Genomic DNA, 15,853 nt, shown 5'->3' with positions numbered 1-15,853 from the left:
GGATTATTTAGAGTTAATCTCCCGATCTCTTGAGCGGTATCGACGAATCGCTCAAATAATTCGGATTATGCAAATTGCGATTGCAATTAATCGAGGTGCACTCGGATTACTCGAAGCTCGAAACTCAAGTCGCGCGGGTCGCGCCGCGCCGTCGTGCATTGCGCAACGTGCGACGTAATTATTTTTCCTCTGCCGCAGGTCTCGCTCGCCCTCGGCCTGGATGCGGGCGGATGGGGCGCGCTGGTGGAGCGGACGAGCGCGCACGGAGGCGCCGGCGGTGGCGGCATCCTCGGCCACGGCGGCTTCACCGGCCTGGCCGGACTGGCGCGTCGCTGCGGCGTCTGCCTGGCGACGTTCCCGTCGCCGTGGCTGCTGGAGCGGCACGCGTTGCTGCAGCACGCCGGCCAGACCAGCGACGACAAGCCGTTCACCTGCGAGCAGTGCGGCCAGCGTTACCGCTACCGGTCCGCCTACGTGAAGCACCGCGAGCAGAATCATCGCGCCCGGCTACCGGCCGACAAGCTCTTCACCTGCGACGTATGCGGCATGCAGTTCAGGTATCTAAAGTCCTTTAAGAAGCACCGTCTCAACCACGCGCTTGAGCGGTTGCAGCGCGCGCCCGAGCCGCAGAGCAGCGTCGTCGTCGTCTCGGCGCCGGCCGAGCGCAGCGATCAGGTCTCGAGCACCGGCGAGCCGTCCCAAGTGGAGACCGGCAGCGATACCACGACGAATCCGGGCGACGCCGAGGAGTTGCGCGGCGTATTCTCCGAGAACGCTCGCGGTGACGAGAGCGTCTCGGAGACCGCGAGCGTTCAGGAGAATCCCGGCGATTCGGTGGAGGTGCAGTTAACGGAAACCACTGCCGCCGGAACCGGCGGGATTGGCGGCGGGGTTGGCGGCGGGGTTGGCGGCGGCGGCGGCGGTGGCGGTGGCGGTGGTACCAGCAGCGAGGCCGGCGACGTGGACGACAACGCCGTCGACGACGATCGGCACGAGCCGAGCGAGGCGATGATCGGCCTCGCGCGGAGCGTTACTCGCGAGGCCGATCGTCGCGAGCGACGCTTCGCCTGTCCGTTCTGCGGCAAGTGCGTGAGGTCCAAGGAGAATCTGAAGCTGCACGTACGCAAGCACACCGGCGAACGGCCGTTCGTCTGCCTGTTCTGCGGCCGCGCCTTCGGCGGCAAGAGCGACCTGACGAGGCACCTGCGCATCCACACCGGCGAGCGGCCGTACCATTGCGAGATGTGCGGCAAATGCTTCGCCCGGGCTGACTATCTCTCCAAGCATCTCACCACGCACATCCACCAGCGCTAACGCGATCGTAACTCGGCTCACCCGCCTCGGCCTCCTCGGAGCCGAAGAACAACGCGACGACGTGCCTCCGTCTCTCCGGCGCGTCCCTCCGCACGTTGACGCCGCGGCCGTTGCGGGGCGACTCGAGGATTGATCTTATTCAATTAAATATTATACAATATTGGATATTATATAATATGTCAATAATAAGGAGAATAGGCGAAATTGAACGGCGCGCTGAAAAGCAAGATGTGAAGCAATAGCGCCAAGTATTACGAGTACATCTATTTGCGCGCTAATTATTTCTTTCTGACAACGAAAAACATAAATCGGCTCGCTTCCGACTCGTGAAAATGCCGCAAAGCGGTAACGGCAATAATCCTCGGCACTGCTTAACTGATCTCGACCCATTTCGATAGCACAGATAGCACACGTTAAAATCCAAATCTCGGAATATTCGATCGTTCACCGTATGCGAGATCATACCTCGAGTCCGCAACGGCGCTTCGCTCTCGGCTGATCGTTGCTGAACGAAAAACCATTCTGCTCGCGAAGAGTACGAGTGTCAGATGAAACTGCTGAAGGACTCCTACTGAGAGGAAGATAGGAACAAACAGAGTGAAAGAAAAAAAAGAACGGACCGCATCTATCCATCGCCGCCGGCCCAACAAGACGCGTCAATTACGGAGAGACAAGGCAGATTATGGTAAAATGCGATCGCGCGCGATCTCTATCTACTACGGTCCACCAGTCTGACGATGGTTTCTGCGCTACGATAGTGAGACTAATTTGTGATAAGAGGAATATGAAACCAAAAAGGAGAAAATGAGAAAGAACAAAAACCAAAGAACGCAACGACGCGGCGGGCGAAAGCCGACGGTCAAAGGCTTCCTTTTGTTGTCTTCTTCGTCTTCGTGCTCCATCGACAAAGTGATATATTTGTAATGTAATAGCTAATCTCGATATACTCGGTGTGTACTCGACATGTAATATAATTCGCGATGACGATGCCGCGTGCGATTACGATAATTTCCCTCTACGCGAGGTCCGTGCAGACGCGAACACGTCGGTGGATCTTTTTTTTTTTTATGCGGATGGAAATCGATTTGCGTTCCGCAGAATTGGGAGGTTCTACCAATGGTTCACTTTTCGAAGAACACGGACAAATAAATCTTGAACTTAAGAAAATTAAGTTAAATTAAACTCGATAAAAATTAGAAATTACGTAAATTTCTTAAATTAAATACTTTCTTAACGCTTCAAGATTAATTTTTACAAGTTTTTAGAAAAGTGATTTGGCGCACTCCTCAACTCAAAGAACTCTTTCACCACGAAAAATACCCTCTTGACAATTGGCATGTGCATGGCACGTTCGCGTTTATATGGAAACTAAGACAAGTTATTAAAAGCCCGCACTACATCGGGCATCTTTGATTATACTATTAAATACGAGGTAAGGCACGCAAACGACTTTTCGTGATAAACTTTTTAAAAGCCAGAGTTTCTGGCCATTCTATTAATCTACTTTTGCTCGCGAGTTAACACGAAAGAAAAAAATGAAACGCACATACAAGCTTATCGCGGCGAAAGGGATCAAGATTACGAGTATCAACGTGCAATACAAAATGTAAAAATCGCGCGTAGCGCGTGCAGCATACGTTTTGATATTTATTAATCCTCTATAGGCGAAATTATGTTTTTCCCGATAAAGAACACCAATTCTCTCTTCTCGAAGCTTTGGTTAGAAAATAAATATATATCTGTATATTACATCCTATATGGTTGTTCTTAAATAGAGAATCTTCGAGATGAACTTGAATAGAAACGCGCAACGAGAAACGCATCTTGCTTTGAGATTTTACATCAGTCCATAGAGGATTAAGTTATTCGCCGAGCAGTTGCTTTTGCGATTATCATCCGTGTAAAACGACGTGTTCGACGTTGGCACCGATCGGGAGGGCAAACCTCCCGGAAAGCGTTGCCGGTGCCTTTGAATTCCCGAATGAACGAACGAATAATCCTTTCCTTGATATGATGCGGATAGCAATAATATAATATCTTTTATTTCTCCCGTCTACGTCTACGTCTATGTCAGAGACACCAGCGCGATTTAGGTTCGTCGTCGGGAGCCGCGAAGTAGCGTCTTGTTGCACGGTCTATATTCGGTCCTTCCAGAAGTCCTCTCCATTTAGTCACTCTCTTAGGTATTTATACATATACGTGCGTATATGCGTATACAATAACGAGATGCTGTCCTAGCTATATGCGTTGGACCGCGAAACGAGAGTGGCCGGCTCATTCTCTTGGAATCGGTCTCGTAAGTAGCTTTAATTTCCGACCACTTCATAAACCAAGTCCGATCGTGCGTTCTCGTCGAAGCGAAAGAGATAGAGGGAGGGACGTAGGAGAAGCATTTCTTAGGGGCGAACCCGAAGGATCATTTACGAGACCGGATCCCTCCACTTGGTCAGAAAACACTTACCTAGCCCTTAAGTGATGTATAGTGTACTTGCTGCTCTGTGTACTTTCGCGCGCTCTCGAAAGTACGCGAAACGAAGTTGAATAACGAAGGTGCTATCTAACGAATAGGGTTGATCGCCAGATGCCGGCCGGCCGGTACCTCTACCCGAGAGACGAAAAACGTGAGGAGACGAAATGCGAGGAGGAGGAGAGAGAGAGAATAAAGAGAAGCTCTAGATTGCCAGCTAATGTCTACCCGTGCCAAAAAGGAAAGTCTTTAGAAACGGAGAAGAGAGAGAGAGAAAGAAAGAGAGAAAAAAATAGAGAGTCAGAGAAAGTGAGCAAGAGAAAGGAGAATCTATTCCGTCGGGCGAAAATTCAATTTCCCTCCAAGACCGGCCCGGTGCTGCGATAGGCCAATTTAGTCCGTAATTACTATACCGTATTATTATACCGTCTCGATAAAGATGTAATTTAACGATTAAATGATACGTCGATATTGATGTCGTCCGTGGTCGGGTGGTGCGGCCATCGCGTCGAGATTTTATTAAGAGGAACATGTCCAACGAATGTCAACGAGAATTCGCGGCGAGACGCGGGAAGCGTTTCGCTCGCGTTTGCACCCTTTTAATTTCCCACTTCTCGCCGTTTCGCCATATATATATATGTATATGTATACATACACTCGTCCGCCCTAATAAGCTGGACATATACGTGGTCCTCGTGCGCGTTCAGTCTCGAGGAGCGCGGGCTAGAAGATTAAAGAAAACAGTTCCATGACGCCTGACGCCCCGATCGTTAGTCTAACTGCCCAACGTCCGCCCACTGCCGTTCCATTTCCACTTCCACTGTCACCGTGATAACCGAGGAAAGCTGCAAATTGCTTCGTAAATCAGAGGCGAGATTTTTGAGCTTGGAAATAAGATCGAACCCAGGTATTTTGGGACCTTTTTACTATTGAAACAACATCGAAGTATTACATTAATATAATATTAACCTGATTATATTAATATATAATTTAATTAATATTATATTAATCCTAGAATACTAATTATAATTTAATCATGATTTTCAAAGGTTGATAATAATCGTTTTAATAAATACACTTGTGTGTGATAGATATATTTTAAAAGGTGTTGCAGCTCATCTGAATGTAAAAAATCTAACGAATTTTTTATAACAATATTTTTATAATAATATTTATAATAATTTTGATAATATCCAAATTTTTCTTATAAAAATTAATGAAAGTACTAGAGAGTTTGGAATTATGCTATATTATTTTTTAATTTAATGTGCGTTTTTTAATAACGGGTACACTGTGCGTTCATTATTTTACTTATTTGTAGCAGTCTAGAATCAAGTTCGATGTGCGCGCGATGTTTGATTCTCAAATCTCCGAGTTCTCAGATTTTTCCATTCATAGATTTCGCAATCTTTGAGCAATTTCTGATTCATAGATGTTAGCAATCTCGGGAATTTTCGACGCTCCTGCGATTTCAGCGTACGTTTGTATAGAGTTTGTGATGCCGTCGCAAAGGTTCGCGCGCTCTCTCTCTCGCCGGTGTGCTGCTTATAGTCGTGACTTGAATCGCGATTCAATAGGACACAGTGCCAAACGATTATTCTATACCAAGGTAGTAGCGATAGCGAGGCGCGCGGAAACGCGACCTGCAACGCGAATGCAACGGGCAAAAGTAATTTCGGGGCCGTTTGCCGCTTTCCGAATTCGGTTGTCCTTTCGCCTCTGGAAGATGGGAACGAATGAAAGTACGCCCCGAATTAAACCACCGCGGAAGCACCGCCGGATGTAGTGTTTGCGTTTCAGTTCGAGCGTAATAACGCTAAATAGTGACTACGCGGACAATCTAATCTCGTTTACAGCGGAACGTTACAGCGGAATGCGTTGTTACTCTTAGTTACCGTATTAATTGTATTTTGTAGACAGTAATACGACTACTGACTTCGAGTCAACCACCGCCGCTTTGTTGAATTAACTGACGGAGAGGCGCGCGAGAGACTCTCTCTCTCGGATAGTCGATACAAAACTGTCGCGATTCTTCCACCCTGTCGTTCTTGATAAACGTCGGAATCGGGAACGAGGAACGTACACATTCTTTTAAGGACGTGATCGCTAAGTACGAGAGTACCTTAAAGTAAACAATTAAATAATGTGATATTTTAGTAATGTGTACCAGGAGTTTAGTATGTATATATAGCAGAAGCTACTAGTCATTTCCCAATTAGTTGAAATTCGAGATTTAGCCATAAAATCATATGTGATAAAATCGATTAAGTCTACTATGTGTATATGATTGTCGACACGAGCCGAAGAAAACTTTCTGCAATATCCGACTAATATTAATCCTGTCTCGAAATCGAAACCGCAACGTTTTCGTCGCTAAAAATTTTTTATTTCACACAATCCAGCCGTTTATTTTCAGCTACGAATCTCTCCAAAACAATCTGACGTACCGTATTCCATACTCTTATAATAATCAGTTGTGTGTCGTGGGATATTTTGATTATTTAATATATATTAAGTTATCATTGCAAGGTGCAAAATATTAAAAGGATCTATTTCTATTGCCTCTCAGAATACTATGATAACCCATTATATTGTTAATAATGCATAAAAAATTAATGAGTGTTAGCAAAAATTCAAGTTTTTTTTTCAATAAAATACATGTAATAATTTTTTATTTTAATTAATTTAAAAGTTTAAATAATATCAAAGATACAACATTGACAAATTAATGCGATATCAACAGTTTTTGGTTAATTACATTGCTCTGCACCCGCTATCTTATTAATTACAACCGTTGGCAAACGTACGTCATTCGCATGTAACAGAACGTCGTAACTGGTTTTGAGCGATCGGAGTTAGAATCGATAGAGAACATGCCGAAGATCGGACAAATCGACGTGGCCCGATACATGTGCAATATATATATGTATATATATTTACACACATATATATATATATATATCTATATGTGAATATCGAGTCTCGCGAGCTCGTTTGTAGACTCTCGTTTGCTCTCGAACTTACATCGAATTCTGGGAATCAATTAATCGCGCGGCGTGTGTGCGACTGTCCGCGTCGCACGTTAGCTCGCGTGATAGCCAGTCGTCTTTCAATCGAACTCCGGTAAAATGTAGCAGCTACCTACCGAATGCGGCGGGATAATATATTTATCGCCGCGCCGCGCCTCAGCGCACGTACGAAACGATCGCGGATAGTTTTTGACTCGCGCTACGGCTCGTACTTTCAGGCCGGCGATATCAGTACCGCGATATCAGGGCGTACAAGCACCTCGCGTTTCAAGTTCCGGAATAATCCTAGGAACGCCAACTCTTTCCTCAACCCGTTTATTACCAGCAATTGTATATAAACGGCGTATTCCAAAATGATCAAATATTCTTTTTATTATACATTTTTTTTTTCACTTTGATTGGAAATCGATTTATTTTCAACGAAAATGTTGAGGCACCACAATTCTATGCATATACGTTTATTTTCTTTAGAATATAATATAAATTATAATTTATTAATATATTGCATATCTTAACGATAGTGGTGAAAATATATATTTTAAAATTTTTATTTAGAAAATTTTAATATACAATTTTTAGTTTATATATATGGCTGGTATTTCTAAGATTAATCACATCTTGCATATTTTACGAGATAATTCGTATTGCTTCCGCAATCCTTCTTCCGATTCAGTCTTTAATGTATTTTTGAAATGTGCCAGATAAATTAAATTAACTGATGATTTTATCATCATACAATGTGTTGGCTTTTGTTTCCCACGGCTCGTTCTTTACATTCGACAGTCATATAAGTCGACGGCAGCATTCTGCAGCTGTATAGCTTATTGATGCATCTCGTTCTTTGTAAAGATAAAAGGATTTAGGGAATTAAATCTCAAGAATATAATCTTGATAAATTCAATATTCGATGCTACGGACACGACAAATTGCACGTTGGACACGAATGTTACGAACACAGAGATTGCTTTCGGCTCTATAACGACATTTGTATCGAAATTGTATCGATTTCGATAATTTTTGTTCGCGGCATAATTTCTTTTTAAGAAAATTAATTAAAAAATCAATTTCGAGGAAAATTAAATTTCTGAAAATTTATATATCCACGCTCTTAAGAAAACGGGCTCCGGACCATCGGATTATTCGATCGTCGCGGGGTCGGACGATCGGGCGCCCGATATATCGAACGATATTTTGTATAATTTAACTAACGAATAATACTTATATTTACGGATATATTTACACGCAGGCACCGCGATCCGTTGCAATCCGTCTCTCTTATGGCCTATATACATGTCGAGAAAGCGCGCGCTGAGCGTCGCGACGTTCGACCCGACGCGACGTTACGTGTCCTTATAGAAAGGGGCCTGCATCCACGGATAATCCCTCGAAAAGGGATCGATGTCTACCGTATCTGTTGATTCGTGCGTTTTCTTTAGTTCGCGTTTTAGCTCGTTCAGAGATACGTTTGGTTTAATCGTCGACCCCTCCCTCCCCCTGGAAAATGGTGGACTAACCACGGTTCAGGCGTTATGGAGTATATTGGGCATTTTAAATCACGTTTAAAGTTATAGCTACAACACCAAGTAATATATATACAAATATATACAAATATGTATATACGCACATATGTATTTGTATATATACAGATTCTAAGATATATATATATATATATAAATATAAATATTATAAATATATATATATGACGATAATATTATATATATATATGAAAATATATTTAATGAATGTTCCTATATTTATATTATAAGTACATAATAAGTGTATTATATTGATATTCGATGGCGATTTCAGGTTTTTACCAAAACTTAAATGTCTGTTTAGGTAGTAGCTACTATCGGACACTAGTTTAAAATGCTGGAAGAGCGAGAAAGAGAGAGCGTGATGTAGGCAAAGAAAGAAAAAAAAATGGTAAAGAGGTTGTGTAGTGAGGCGACAAATTTCAGAATCCTCAGAGAGACGAGACAGACGAAACGTTAGAGGGGGGAGGGGGGAAGAGAGACACATTAGGGAACGTATGTTAAACGGGTTTGCATGTGTCGACGGCGAGGCGAGGGTCTTCCTATACTGACTGAACGATCAGATGTGATATATGCATAAGGATTAATTATTTACTCTAATCGTACATATATATGTGTAATTAATATTATATTAATATGGTTACGATATACAAACATTATATCTATATATTGTGTATAGGTAGATAGGAACATATACAATGTTTTTAATGGTTTATCTATGTTCCGAGGATATATGCTAAGTGTATTTAGATAGGAAGCTGTAAGAAGGTCTCTCGCCGTTAATGTTTGATCGATAGAGACCTCCGGCTAGCGAGTGACTCAATTCACGTCAGAAAATCCTCCATTGCGTACTTTCGCGTATCCGTTGGGAGAGAGCGTCCCGACTAATCGGTAGGTGTCAATATCCCGGCCGTCTTAATGATACGAATAATTTACATGTTTTTGCAACGAGAGAACATTCTCGCGCTACCGTCTATTTACGTTCCTCTGGAGAACAAAAAGACGTCGATAGACAAGAGAAATATGCGATACCTTAATTTAAAAGCGATGTCTCTGCCAGTCATCATATTTATCGTGCTATTTTTTCAACAGTTATTGAGGTTTCCGCCGAGTTCTCTTTATCAACAAATTTTTTTCTCCTTAAAAATCACCTTTGAAGCTCTTCCTCGGGAAAAGTCCCACAGTAGATTACATTACGTAGTCACTCAATATACTTAGAAAAAGATGCGAGTGTTTTAACAAATTAATTTCACATATATAAATAAGTAACACATTTTCTTGTTTCTCAGACAATTCTAAGTGCACTTTGCTCAAAGAAAAAAATATATATATATCTAGGGTTTCTAAGGGTCTCTTAAAGTTCCGTCGAGAAACATTTCGGGAAATCTGATTTCCCCGAGACACACTCGGCATTCTTTTATCTTTGCAAGCAGAAAAATTCCAGATATCATTTCGATAAAGGCGCGAAATTAGGCAATGCGGGCTCTTCTCTCGCGAATCCCACGGCTGGCTGGCAGAATGCAGAAGGAAGGGGAGGAGGAATTTTCGGGAGTGTTTCAATTTTCACGCGTTCCGTGCAATAACAGTTTGCTCAATCCTCGGTGTCCGTCGGTCCGTCCGTACGGAACGACTACTCGTAGGTTATAAAAAGACAAAAAAAAATGAAAAAAGAAGAAGAAAACACAAAGAAGAAGACGCGACAGCGTTTACATTAACACACGCGTGTGTAGTGCGCAGTGCGACAAGTAGAAAGTAGTAGCTCGACTCGTTATAGTAGCCAGACATTTTCGAACCTAATTAGTCGAACGGACTTTATCTCCTTTTTCGAAACTTCCTTCGAGTCTCTCTCGGTGTCTTCGGTGTCTATTCTAAAGAGATTTAAAACGAAAAAAAAATACATAAAAAAATAAAAACGCGAAGCGAGTTAACCGTTTTAGAGCCTCGGTCTGTGTAATAGCGAACCTAAGGAAACTCTCGGAGCCTTTTTTTTATCGACGTGTAAACTGCAAAAGGAAAGGTTGAGATCGGGAAGACAAGAGATATTTCGGTACAATCTGATGTATCCTCGCGCTTTGCGATTTTCAGCTAAATTTTTTAATCGTCGCTACACTAAATTTATCCGTCGTTATCGGCGCATCGTTGCTCCAGCAATAATAGGCGATAAAAAAAGCGAGTGTTACTTCCTCTTTAAACATATATCGGCTGATTTAACGTCAGCCAGCTGATCAGAAACGTAGACGATATACTTATTACAAAAAATTATATATATATAATTTTTTGTAATATGTAATATGTAATATGCATATATGCATAGTACATATATTAATTTTTTCACGTGGGTGTCAAAATTACATCACAACAATTTTAATAAGAGGAAAGATATGTATATGTACAGATTTCTGTAAAAATTTTCACGTGCAGAAATACATTGTTTCATTATTTTTCGCCTTCGTTTTCGGCTGATATGACGATCTTAAAAACGTCTGAATTTTCGTCTGTCCGTCGAGTAACCTAACTTTGCTGAAATAAACATGCGCGCGATTCGTCCGATAAATATTCACCGAGAAATCGACGATAAAGAAAAGGCTTATAATTATAAAGGCGATATATAATGGAGGATTCCGCGTTTAACTTAAACGAAAGTCGATTTTGCAATCACTTTGCCGTCGCGAGGAGAACTAATAATTCGTGGCCGTATTATCATAATTGTTTGTCGTACCTACCGTTAGATAATTAATTGTAATTTAATAACTAGCATAATTAACGACAACTTATTATATACAATGCGGCATCGCGGACGCGCGCGACCCGCGCGGGGAAAGGCGAGTCCGCGCCGCCGCGCGTGGATGTTAGAGATATTTTTCAACTTGTACTAAATGTGATAAACCGATGAATTGACAATGAGCAATCTAACTGTAATATATGAATATTATATATTACATATATATACATACACAAATATTCTATATATATAATATTACGCGCGCGCAACACACACACACAAATATTATATATATATTATATACATAAATGTCTGTCGTACAAGCCGTAATTAGGATTTACTGTAGTTAGTACGTGTTAGCTTATTAAATGAATACACTCGTAAATGGCAGATGGCGGAATGAAACGCGTTTATGCGGTCGAGATGAGAGGAAAGAAAGAATGGGAGAGGTAGGGCGAAAGAGAAAAGCGAGTATAGAGGAAATCAAGAATAATATCGTATGCCGTCTCGAAATCTGTCCACGAATTCTCCATTGACGCTGGGCGCTGTCGTGATGCAAAAGCGAAGAACGCGTCCGCGACCCTCCGGCTCTTCGGCTAACTAACTAATTAATTAAGAGAACTTGGAGCAACGTGTGAAAACAATGTCTCGCGAACCTTTGGTGCGCGCGCTCTGCCGCTGTAACGGGGCTTTGCAATCGTGTCGCGACTTAAACGAGGAAGTCCGCGTAACGACGACAAAATAAGGAGCGACGAGAAAGAATTAATAACGCGAATCATTTCGTTCGAAATCTCGTCACTAGATTCTACACATAAATTAATTTTATTGTCGTTAATGTGTTTTGGAAAAAAAAAGTTAGAAGTAATCGTTGCAGCGTTTTATTATCAATTCTTTTAAATAACTAATTATAACTCGCGGAGTGATCTAGCTTGTTTCGCAAGATCGGTTTTGTATATTTAGCTTATAATTAGGATAATCGCAAATATAAGTATAAGAAGATACAAAATTCTTTCTCGTAAATCTCCTTTCAACGCTTTTTTGGGCGTAGCGCTAAGAGCGAGTCATATGCATCAAGTCGATACTTCGATCTTATGCATATCCGTTAAAGTTGATCGTGATCGCGCAATCGCGATCCACGACGCGTAGATCGCGCAGCCACGTTCTCGAGAAGTGTGCGTTCGATATATAATTACGTATAATATAAACGGCCGTTGGTACAAAAGTGCGAATCTCTCTCCCACCTGAATCCGATCCCCATCGCGAGCGCCGATCCGTGATCGACGATCGATCGACCAAGCTAAACGAACGATTACGAGACGACGAATTAATTATAGTGTTTTATGAGCCATATAGCGCGGCGCCCCACGTCATTGGTAACGCTTTAAATAACGGGGGAGTATAAAAGTATTGTGTGAAACAAGCACACCACTCTATTACCGGTATATATTATATACATTGTAATCAATTGTTGTCTACGATATAATGTTATTTTTCTAATTCATATTCAATTGTTATTGTTGAGCGAGAGAACGAGAGAGAGAGAGAGAGAGAGAGAGAGAGAGAGAGAGAGAGAGAGAGAGAGAGAGAGAGAGAGAGAGAGAGAGAGAGAGAGAGAGAGAGAGAGAGAGAGAGAGAGAGAGAGAGAGAGAGAGAGAGAGAGAGAGAGAGAGAGAGAGCGAGGATAAATGAGGATGAATGGCAGGGAGAAAGATGAGAAGTGGAACGGTAGAACGAAAAGCGAGATACCGAGGAGGGGGAAAAAACGAGGAATAAAAGAGAAGGAGAGAATGCGATATTGAAAGATTGTGGGAGGGAATGAGAGAGTGAAAAATTGCGTACGAATGGAAGATGAAAAAAAGCACATCGAATACTTAAGCGCGAATAATGTATTCGACCAGGATAGAATCTCCTGTACTTTCCATTTCCATTTGCTTCCCTTTCGAGCAACATTTACATACATCATCACGTACAACGAGTTCTATGTCTTTCCCAAGTGTTTTGGCAGCTGATTCTTATATTATGGATATAAAATCGTATTGCGAGACACGATTATAAATTAATATTCCTTACAATCGATTGAAGCCGAAGAGTCTCAAATGTGCCAAAAAAGTATATTTTTCACGAAATTATGCGGTTGTGTACGATTTTATATTTTGACATAATAAGCGATTCGTTTATATCTTGCTTACGAGACTATTTGCTATGCGAGACGCGTTTAGAGGCGCGCTAAAACCCACGTTTCGGCGAGTCTTTATTTCTCCAGGGAGAGACTTGCTCCCTTTCGCTTCCCTCGGAAGCTATGACCATAGCTGCCGAGCTATACCAACGAATCGACTAAAATCTCTCGAGTTGGCACTTTGGAACTTTGCGACTTGAATTCTAGCGGTAATATATAGCGAGGTGTTTTGGTGCCAGACCGCCGAATCGGACTTCCGCCGTCCCAATTCCACGCTCGTTCCACGCGACGTACAAGTTTGCCCGCGTGTACGGAGGGTGGAAAATCGCGGGGCGCAAGTAGTGACGGTGCGCGATTAGCGCGACGAAGCCGCGCCGCGTCGCGTCGCGTCGCGTCGCGACGGTACGCCGGTCGCCTGTGATATACATACAAAGTCGCGAGCGCACAAGTATTGTATTTTTTGTAAGGCTCATGTACGCCACGCAGATTGTGATAATCGAGTTCGCGGCGTCGTCTCGTGGATGGACGACGGACCGGCGTGCCCGATATATACCATCGCGCGAGACACAGATGCACATTTCGGAGTGCGATTCGGCGGGCCTACCTTTATTTCCCTTCCGAAGCGAAATAAGTGCGAATGAGGCTTGTTAACGTCTTAACTTGTGCGAGGAAAAATGATGCGTTTTCTTTAGCTTTCTTAAAGTCCGACGCGCTATCCGAGAGGACTTTCCATCGACCACCGCTTCTTGTGTCATGCCAAAATGATCGACGAATACAATAAGTGACGAGGTACTTTAGGTCGCCCACGGAGATGCGTTGTTGTTTTATTTTCTTTTTTTTTTAACAGGTATCGGAGGAGATCGTTTTTAATGTGCTAAAAATTAGACTGATAGACTTTGCACGAAGTGATACTTTTTATATATGGGGAAGCAGTTATGAGACGATTTCATTTCTCGCCTTGGAAAAGGTAACGATCGTACCGTGTTAGGACAGAGGTACGAGAGGGACGAACGCTGCCTTCTCATTTGTTTGTTAAAGCTGTCGAGAATCTTGTCAGCAGAATATTGCTCGCACGTTGCCTCGATTAATTATTGTTATCTAATCCTAATCGATGCGAATCTTCGCCGAGTCTCGAAGAGATTATAGAGCAGAAACAGTAATTGACTTGAACGGACAAACGGCGGAACTTTTATCTATTTCTTTTTTGATGGCTTGATAATGGTAAAATTGTAAATTTTAGAAATTATCGCGGAAAATCATGAATAGAAGTCATACAAAAGACAAGTTAACTCTCCTTATTACAATAAATCACGAATGTAAGCAACAAAAAAAATGTTATCTCTATATTCATATTATGAAACATTTATCTTTCCAAAACGTCGCGCCGATTCGATGATTCTTGAAAAAAAAAAATGAAAAGATTGCGCATAAAAATCACATTCGATTACAATACATAAAGTTATTTGACTGCGAGGGCCCTAAAAAAATCGTTAGCCTCCACACGAGATGTGAATTTCGTGCTCGCCGATCGTTAATCGTGCGGTCTAACTATCGCGACCTGCATTGCATAAACTGCAAGTTTTATCCCGGCTATAAATGGGAATTCTCTACGATGTCGAATGCCGCTATCGCGCCGTCACGCCGGATATTCCTAAAGAGGATATTTAATAAATAACGCGCTCGCGAAGCAGAATCGCGCCAAATTGACACGCTGGTAGACGTTTTGGACTCCGCGTGAAAATTTTATTTACAAACTCGAAAAAAAAACTGCGAAACATTCGGTGAAAGCTGGGACGATCGCGCAACGACCTGCCATTGTCGGACGAGCGATCGTTACAAGTTACAAATACATAACTTCCGCCGGATTTGTGTATAAAAGCTCGAATTTACACCGCCCGATATTCAGATAAAAATAGAACGAAAATGTCCGCGGGTCTTGACTCGGCGAACGATTCGCTCGCGAATCAATTAATTCTACAAAACCTCAAAACGGGACTACGTTAGTTACGTAATTACGCGTCGCGTTTTTTGTGATATTTTTAATCTGCGGGTGCGAGCGTCTGCGTGTATGTAGTACGTTGTTGTTGAATCCGGTGTCCACCGCGAGATGCCAAAGAATTGTAAGTCGTGTAATAAAGCTGTGGCTGTAAGGTAACTATGAATAACGTCAATGATAACGAAATGATGATGACGGTGACGATGATGATGATAATGATGATGATGATGATGATGATGATGATGGAACGTCTGGCGCGGTGATAATCGTTATTGCTATCTTGTAACGTTTAATGTATATCAGTGTCGTGCAAACAAAAAATAAGAAAAAAAATGAGCGATTGAAGCTCCTCGGTGTTGTGGGTATGCATACTCGTTCCTAGCAACTCGTATGACAATTACTATTCGATACTACTCATAACGATTGCATTGATCTACTTTACTCTACGTACACTTTAAAGATAAATAAATACATTCTGTCCAATCTCACTTAGACCTATGTCGATGTTTGTTCTTCCCTCGTCGATCTCCCGCTCTACTCTCAATAAAAAGGATTCATCTCGAGGAAGGTAAAAGAATAATTCCAGGTGGGAATTGTGGTCGATTATTAATCGC

The 15,853-nt window shown here is 42.3% G+C and overlaps 1 protein-coding gene across 7 annotated transcripts in view; it reads left to right on the top strand.

Annotated features, from left to right (window-relative positions):
- Mamo (zinc finger protein 628-like) overlaps positions 1 to 15,727 on the top strand; it is a 63,636-nt gene extending 47,909 nt beyond the window's left edge. For all 7 annotated transcript variants that reach the window (XM_071717500.1, XM_071717502.1, XM_071717501.1 and 4 more), the window contains one exon: positions 199 to 15,727. In XM_071717500.1, the coding sequence (XP_071573601.1) occupies positions 199 to 1,314 (1,116 nt within the window). In that variant the 3' untranslated portion in view covers positions 1,315 to 15,727. The remainder of the gene's footprint in view (positions 1 to 198) is intronic.
- The last annotated feature ends 126 nt before the right edge of the window (positions 15,728 to 15,853 follow it).

This window comes from Temnothorax nylanderi, unplaced genomic scaffold (assembly GCF_030848795.1).
Source record: "Temnothorax nylanderi isolate EJ_2023f unplaced genomic scaffold, tnyl_v1.0 TNYL_tig0214_pilon, whole genome shotgun sequence".
Lineage (NCBI taxonomy): Eukaryota > Metazoa > Arthropoda > Insecta > Hymenoptera > Formicidae > Temnothorax > Temnothorax nylanderi.
This window is presented reverse-complemented; position numbering and strand designations above follow the sequence as displayed.